The sequence below is a fragment of the Zootoca vivipara genome, chromosome 11, assembly GCF_963506605.1.
Source record: "Zootoca vivipara chromosome 11, rZooViv1.1, whole genome shotgun sequence".
In the NCBI taxonomy this organism is placed as follows: Eukaryota; Metazoa; Chordata; class Lepidosauria; order Squamata; family Lacertidae; genus Zootoca; species Zootoca vivipara.
Window position 1 is genome coordinate 11,387,565 of NC_083286.1, and position 8,538 is coordinate 11,396,102.

General features: G+C 45.9%; 1 protein-coding gene across 1 annotated transcript; it reads left to right on the forward strand.

The window, feature by feature from the left end:
- The first annotated feature begins 1,926 nt into the window (after window positions 1-1,926).
- On the forward strand, window positions 1,927-4,043 carry CKS2 (CDC28 protein kinase regulatory subunit 2). The gene is made up of 3 exons (XM_035099985.2): window positions 1,927-2,092; window positions 3,410-3,537; window positions 3,752-4,043. Exons 1-3 carry the CDS (start codon window positions 2,034-2,036, stop codon window positions 3,802-3,804), a joined length of 240 nt encoding a protein of 79 aa, XP_034955876.1. The 5' UTR covers window positions 1,927-2,033; the 3' UTR covers window positions 3,805-4,043.
- The last annotated feature ends 4,495 nt before the right edge of the window (window positions 4,044-8,538 follow it).

Genomic DNA, 8,538 nt, shown 5'->3' on the forward strand with positions numbered 1-8,538 from the left:
GAAAGCGGATGGCGGATTATTCCCTTCTCTCTCTTGGCACAGCGTTTGCCACAGTGACAGTTTTAATCTGTTATTATTTTGTATGCGAGTTTGTTTGATGCCAATAAAGGTTTTACATTACTTTACTTTACTAAAATAAAATAAAAACAGATTTAGGAAAAATTGAGTACCACACTATTATACCATCGAATACTGCATTAATAAAAGGAAAGTAGTTACTAAGGGGACAATATTCTAAATTACCAGCTCCAGTACAGAACAGGTCAACAGTGACTGCTTTCCAAATATTTCTGGGCCTTGCTTTATCTGAAGACTCCCAGGTGATGCATATTGGTCCAGGAACCAATTTCTGGAAGGAAAATGAAGGGCAGGTTAGATGAGCAGAGATGCAGGGATATGCATTCAATTCAGTAGCCCTTCTGGCTTAAACAACAGTGCCACAGACATCCTGGGATTGGTAAGCCAATTAACACATATAACGTGCTAAATATCTATATATGTTTCAATCCACAAGTGATAGATCATGAAAGCCATTGTGTCAAAATAAATTAATGTTCAAGGTGCTGCAACACTCTTTGTTGTCTTTCCTTGCAGAAGAATGACATGGCTACTGCCCTGGAAATGGATACTTTACAGTTATTATCAGGTCAGTGACACTTAGTGACTAAGGCATTCGAAGTAAACACAACACCAATCGGATGCAAACAATGCTCAGACAAGATAAGAAGACCCACTGGAAATACAACACCCTGACAAATAGCAGATAAGCACACCATGTCTCGTTTTGAGAAGGGGCTAGTAGTCCAGGAAGCAGATTCCCATCCATTGGCTAAATAGCCTTGTGCCACTATTTCAAGATCAATCAAGTGCCCTTAAAAAAAAAAAAAAACAGAAGATCCAGAAGTCTGTTAAAAAAGTAATAATAATACCTTGAAGTTCAGAAATTCCAAGGCTGGAAGAATTTTACTGAGAACTAGAAACTGCAAATAAGAAAGTGGGATTTGGGAACAAACTTCAGTCTATACATAAAGCAACTCCCAGTGATTTGTGTGCAATCGCTCTCTCCTCTCCTTGTCTCTTCAGGGCAAGCATCCCCAGTAGGGCAGAAAGGGACAAGTTTCCCCTTTCTCCCCTTCTTATTCCCTTTCCCCTTTGTGCCATATATTTCAGATTGCATACCAGGAGGAACTGTCTTTATATGGGAATGTTTACAGCAGGGCGGGGGGATGCTTTAAATCCATGACACATCAAATGCAGATTACTTCCGTCGTAGTTGTGCAAAAGCTGCTGTCTCCAGTTTAGAAATAGTTCGGGGGTGGGGAGAGAGAATAAATGCAAAACTCCACTGAAGATGAAAGCATTGGTTTAGCAAACTTTGCACTTGGCCAGGAGCGATATAGGCTGCCATAATACCAGGTGGGAGTTTGCTTCAGTGAATTCAAAGCGGGCTTACTCCGGAGCAAGCAGAGAGCTCTGCGTTGTTTGCAATTCCAATGGAAAAGGATGCCGAAAAAGCCACCGAAATATCACGAACACATTACTGTATATCGCTCGCTCTGCAAGGAGGTAGCCAGGAATACAACCCCTTCCAGGCGGGGACAGGCAGCGGAAACAACCCAAGCGCGCTCCCGCGGCGGCGCGCAATGGGGTGGGGGCAGGGGGCGCGAGGGGAGAAACTCAAACTCCCACCCAAGTTAAGCACGGAACTCTCCCAGGCTAGGAGAGTGTGGGCGCGCACGCGCAGTTCGCGGCTGCCTTCCGGGGAGGAGAGGGGGGCGGGGCGGGGCGTGGAACCGAATCCCAACAGGCCCGCGACAGTCACGCGGGCAGCGCGCGCCCCGATTAGCCGTCCAATCAGCGTCGAGCTGACGGATTCAAATCGAGTCCGGGCGGGTGGACTGGCTTTAAGGGCGAGTTAGTTTAGCGCCGCCGCCGCCTGAGGTGGGAGAAGGAGGAGAGAGCGAGAGGCAGAGAGAGAGGAAGGGGGCGGTTTCCGTGAGGCGCCCGTGGTCACCGCCATCATCGTCTTCGTCATGGCCCACAAGCAGATCTACTACTCGGACAAGTACTTCGACGAGAACTACGAGTACCGGTGCGAGAGGCCGGGGGGTCCCGGGGCGGGTGGACGGGTCGGTGGGTGGGCCTCTTCCTGCACCTGGCGAGGCTGCGGCTGGGCCTGCCGCTCTTTCATGGCGTCCCTCGCCGCCCTCCGCTTTCCCTTTCCCTCCTTTCTTCCCACCCAGACTTCCTTCCCAGTACCTCAGGAGAGGGGGAGGAAAAAAAACGGTGGGCCTATTTTTTTCTCTCCTCCTTTCCCGCCGGCTGTGCGCGGGGGAAAGAAACGGCCTTGGGACAAAGGACGGCGCGGGGCGAGGCCGGAGGAGGCCGTTGCGCCTACCCGCTTCATAGGCCCTTTGGGGAAGGGAAAGCGCCGCGGAGGGAAGCGCCTGTTGCACCACGGCGGGGGCGTGTGCGTGTTTCGAACCCAGCTCCCTATCCCGCCGCCCCGCTCCATTGTAGCCCCGTGGTAACTGCTGCGCAAAAATCTGCCGCCGTTTAGTTTAGGAGGAGGGTTTGGGTCCGGGTCTCTCGGGCAGACCTCCATGGCCATTTCAGTACGTAGTCTGTTTTCGTAGGTTAACTTTGGGCCTTTCCAACGTTGACTTTGCGTTTTGCTAACGGGCATCTTGCTAGTGGCATAGCCTCCCAGCGTTTCTCCGACGAAAATAGGGACGTCCCATTCCATAATAATAATTTTATTATTTATACCCTGCCCATCCGACCCGGTTGCCCCAGCCACTCCAACAGACTATACTGTATAACAGCATAAGGAAATGTTAAGCTTTTTTTTAAAAAAAACCTTAACCTATACAGGGCTGCCTTGTGATTTCCTTGGCTCTGCGGTTGCTTCACTCCATACCCGCCTACATTTCTGTGATGAAAATAGGGACATCCTAAGGAAAAACAGGGCATTCCGGGATCAAATATAAAACTGGGACAGCTTCTGGAAATCTGGGAATGACCCTGGAAAATCTGGACACTTGCAAGTTTCTGCAGATAACACCATAAAAGTCACAGTTAGGATATTTATTGCCCAGTAGTAGGAGAGCCAACTTTTGTTTCAGGTTTCCTGCATGGATGTAACTTGCAAGAAGCAAATGGCACTTTACATGCCTGATGATCCTGAGTTTTCTTGTTGCATAGCATGCTGCCGGGTTTCTCTAAAAGGAGTTAAAAATCTAAAGTAGATACGAAAGAACACCTACAGTGCCGTTCGTTCAGCTTAGGCTATTATGTACAAATAATCAAAAATCACATGCTATAGAGTCTGACACAAAGCTTCTTTACGAATTGTACAGAACTAATTGTGGCTGTATAAATGTGACTTGATGTTTTCTGTCCCTGGCAGGCATGTTATGTTGCCAAGAGAGCTGTCAAAGCAAGTACCAAAAACTCATCTAATGACTGAAGAAGAATGGAGAAGACTTGGTGTTCAGCAAAGCCTTGGCTGGGTCCACTACATGATTCATGAACCAGGTAAAAAGAGACATTCTACCTAACAAGCTATTCCAGAAATATTATTTGTAAAGCTTTTAGGATGTCTTGACGTGGGAGAGGGAAAAAGTCACTTCATACATTAAGTAGCAAGGGCTAGACAGAAAGTGTTTACTGAAAACCATATATTATCAGCCATTAAGTGGGATGTCTGGCCACAGACTTATAAACAAGCTTCCCTTTTTTCTCTTTACAGAACCACACATCCTTCTATTTAGAAGACCACTTCCAAAAGGCCAGCAGAAATGAACAGCCTCTCTAAACTTCTGGAACTTTATGTATAAATGTATATATGTTGGTAGTATTCAGTGAATACTTAAGAAAAATATACAAACAAGTCATTACCTGTGCATGAGCTGTATTATTCACAGCAACAGAGCTCAGTAAAATGCAAAGTAGGCTGCTATGGTCTTGAATTCTTACTTAACAAGTTAACAAGTGCCTATTTGATTTTTTTCAGTTTTGTTCAATAAAGTTCACAACTTTCATGTATTGTGTTGATTATAAAAATCTTCAAAGATCTGTGCCTTTTTATTCTTAGTAATGAAGCTTCTTCCAACTGTTGAAGCAATTCATCCTGTGGCTTTTCAGCTGCTGAAATAAACATATTTTTAATGCTAAATCTATGCATTTAATGATTTTAGTTTACTACTGTCCACATTATAAAAGCCATCTATTGTTACTCTGTATAAAATTCAATACAGTACAATTGATGACAATAATAGAGGTTTTTTTGTAGTATTTATATCCCTTGCCTAGAGTTTGCTTGCTAGAATCATTTTACAAGAGGAGGAAGAAACAGGCTTAATGGCTCAGGTGAGCACTAATAAGAATGATCTACTGCCCTCATCCAGCTCTGTACAGGTCTGCTCAAGACAAAGATCCAGTAATGAGGTGCCTGGCTCCCACCTCTCTCCAGTAGTAGCTGGTCATGGCTGCTCTCCACTAGTGTGTCTTTTAGTCAGAGCCAGGTTGGGATAATAGGAACAAAATAAATAAAAAATCCTTCCAGTAGCACCTTAGACACCAACTAAGTTTGTCATTGGTATGAGCTTTCGTGCACATGCACGCTTCTTCAGATATGTAAGGCTCTCTAAGGTGCTACTGGAAGGAATTTTTTAATTTTGTTTTGACTACGCCAGACCAACACGGCTACCTACCTGTAACAGGAAATAAGAAGCATTGGAAAGGGGAGATAGCAATAGGTCCAAGTTCATTCTTTGGTAGAGGCTTTTTTACCCATGTCAAACTGTACTGAATAGCAGAATATACCCCCCCCCCCCGTTTCCTTCCCCAGAGGTTGAAGTTTAGGGTATGGTTGCTGACTTGTCGAAAGGCATTTGCCTATCACGTTTACTACTGCAGGGTCGCAACAGATTGTGGCTACTACCTACTTAGGGTGGTCAGAAGTCATTCTTGGGAAGCTTAATTTTGTACCAGTGCCACACTCTGTAAGGTACCTTGCTTGCTCAGAATGACCACATCCACATTACTTCTCAAAGCATTCCGTAATCACCAAAACTAATATACTCATAAGATATTCTGAAGACAATTGAATTGTATTTTTAGTTGTACTGTACAAGCATACAGTATTTTTAGTTGTACTGTACAAGCATACAGTATATAGATCACATACATTTCCTAATGTAATTTCTAAAATGGCAGTGCTGTAAAATCCAACTTCATTGTTGCCTCTGTCACTGTTGTGTTGCACCTTCACGCCCTGCCTTCATACAGATGCAGTGAGAATTCTCCGAAGCGCCCTCTCAGATTGTATGGAGCCCGGACAGCCCCGTGGTTTTCCCCGGCGCTGAGGGCAATGAAACAGTCGTTGAGACGGTTAGAGCGCCGGTGGCGGAAAACTCATTTTGAATCAGACCGGACACGGGCTAGAGCTCAACTTCGAGCCTACCAAGTGGCAATGGCGACGGTGAAGAGGACCTTCTTCACCGTCTCCATCGCATCTGCAGAAAACAGCAGCAGGAGACTCTTCCAGGTGGTTCGCAATTTAGCGGAACCACCTGCTCCATCCGGGCCCAGTACGGGCCACATGATCTCCTGCAATGATTTTGCAAAGTTTTTTGCAGATAAAGTCGCTCAGATTCGGGAAGAGGTAGACTCCACTGTGGGAGCAGGGCCGGGGCGGGGGAGTGCTAGAGTCCTGTCTAGTCAAGTTTTGTGGGATCAATTTCAATCTGTTACCTCCGAGGATGTGGACAGGCTGCTTAGACGAATGAAACCAACCACCTGTCTCCTTGACCCTTGCCCCTCCTGGCTTATAAAAGCTAGCCAGGAAGGGCTGGGCGATGGGCTTCGCGGGTTGGTAAATGCTTCTCTCCATGAGGGAGCCTTCCCAGACCCGCTGAAAGAGGCGGTTATTAAACCGCTTCTTAAAAAACCATCTTTAGATCCGGCCAATATGGCCAACTATCGCCCAGTCTCAAATCTTCCATTCTTGGGCAAGGTGATTGAGCGAGTGGTTGCGGAACAACTCCAGGCACGCCTGGAAGAAGCGGACCATTTGGATCCCTTCCAGTCGGGATTCAGGCCTCATCATGGGACTGAAACTGCCTTGGTCGCACTGGTCGATGATCTCCGGCGGGCTAGGGACAAAGGTAAGAGCTGTTTCCTTGTTCTGCTGGATCTCTCAGCGGCTTTTGACACCATCGACCATAACATCCTTCTGGACCGTCTAGAGGGCTTGGGAGCTGGGGGCACTGTCATGCAGTGGTTCCGCTCCTTCCTCCTGGGCCGTGTTCAGAAAGTGGTGGTGGGGGATGAGTGTTCAGACCCCTGGGCTCTCACTTGTGGGGTGCCTCAGGGTTCTGTCCTCTCCCCCATGCTTTTTAACATCTATATGCAGCCGCTGGGAGAGATCATCAGGGGGTTTGGGCTGGGTGTCCATCAGTATGCTGATGATACCCAGCTCTACCTCTCTTTTAAATCAGAACCAGTGAAGGCGGTGAAGGTCCTGTGTGAGTGCTTGGAGGCGGTTGGAGGATGGATGGCGGCTAACAGATTGAGATTGAATCCTGACAAGACAGAAGTACTGTTTGTGGGGGACAGGAGGCGGGCGGGTGTGGAGGACTCTCTGGTCCTGAATGGGGTAACTGTGCCCCTGAAAGACCAGGTGTGCAGCCTGGGAGTCATTTTAGACTCACAGCTGTCCATGGAGGCACAGGTCAACTCCGTGTCCAGGGCAGCTGTTTATCAGCTCCATCTGGTACGCAGGCTGAGTCCCTACCTGCCCGCTGACTGTCTCTCCAGAGTGGTGCATGCTCTAGTTATCTCTCGCTTGGACTACTGCAATGCGCTCTACGTGGGGCTACCTTTGAAGGTGACCCGGAAACTACAACTAATCCAGAATGCAGCAGCTAGACTGGTGACTGGGAGCGGCCGCCGAGATCACATAACACCGGTCCTAAAAGACCTACATTGGCTCCCAGTACGTTTCCGAGCACAATTCAAAGTGTTGGTGTTGACCTTTAAAGCCCTAAACGGCCTCGGTCCGGTATACCTGAAGGAGCGTCTCCACCCCCATCGTTCTGCCCGGACACTGAGGTCCAGCTCCGAGGGCCTTCTGGCGGTTCCCTCATTACGAGAAGCCAAGTTACAGGGAACCAGGCAGAGGGCCTTCTCGGTAGTGGCACCCACCCTGTGGAATGCCCTCCCACCAGAGGTCAAAGAGAACAACAACTACCAGACCTTTAGAAGGCATCTCAAGGCAGCCCTGTTTAGGGAAGCTTTTAATGTCTGATGGATTTCTGTATTTTAGAATTTGTTTTTTTGGAAGCCGCCCAGAGTGGCTGGGGGAACCCGGCCAGATGGGCGGGGTATAAATAATAAATTATTATTATTATTATTATTATTATTATTATTATTATTATTATTATTTAGACCACAATTGTAGCCAGGTCTATTCAGAAGCAAGCCTTATTCAATTCAATGGGACTTACTCCTGCGTAAGTATGTTTAGTATTGCAGCCTTGGACATTATCTCTGGTGTGGCACGACAGGAATAAAGCAGGCAGCTGTAGTTTACTATTATTTATATTGCACCCTTCCAAATGAGCCCAGGGCAATGAACAAAAAAAGCATTATAAAAATAGACATCTGACCAGTGATTTCAGGGGTGCCAGGAACAGCCATCAAATACCTGGGTAAACAGGAATGTTTTTAAATTCCTACTGAAAGCCAAATGAGGGAGGCATGCCTTGCCATAGATGAGAAGCTACCACTGAAAAAGCAGTCGTGGGTCAATTCCAGCCCCTAGTGTTGACACCACCAAACCCTCACCTACTGAATGTAGGGTCCAAGGTGGTTGACATTGCCATTTTGAGCTTAATATGCCAGAATTAATACCTTGAATTGAGCCTGGTAGCTCACTTCCCCAGATATTGGCACAAATGGAAACCAAAGCAATGAAAGGCTGTACACAAACTATTGTTTGGCTACGTATGTACTTCTGCAGTCTTAACAGGCTTTTATAAATTACTTTTAGGCTGTTTCATATTTCATCTTGGTGAGCAATTTTGAAAGGATAGCTTTGTGTTTTGTTTAACACTGCCCTAATGGAGTATTATTAATACAGCTGCTATCATTCAATGTATTTTGTAGAAAGACATTTTGGGTGGGCTACATCCAAAAATGCAGAATATAAATGCTTTTATAAAAAATAAGGATGTATGTGTGTGTTTTTATCCATAAAAATTATATATAATTTCTATGGGTAAAAATTTTTAAGAAAAAAATCCTATTAAGTTACAAAAATGTTTACCATTAGTAATGCATTGCTCATTTTTGTAGCTAGCAAGATATTGAAGTTGCAAAATTTGTTATACACACTGCCTATGCTGTGAAGCTAAAATTGATTTAACACATTTTTAATAGTATATAATGTTGGATAAGAAACAGGAAAGTGGTGTCTGTGTATTCATAGTGGTCACATGTGGAGAGAAGTAAGTCATGACTGTCTTTTAGACA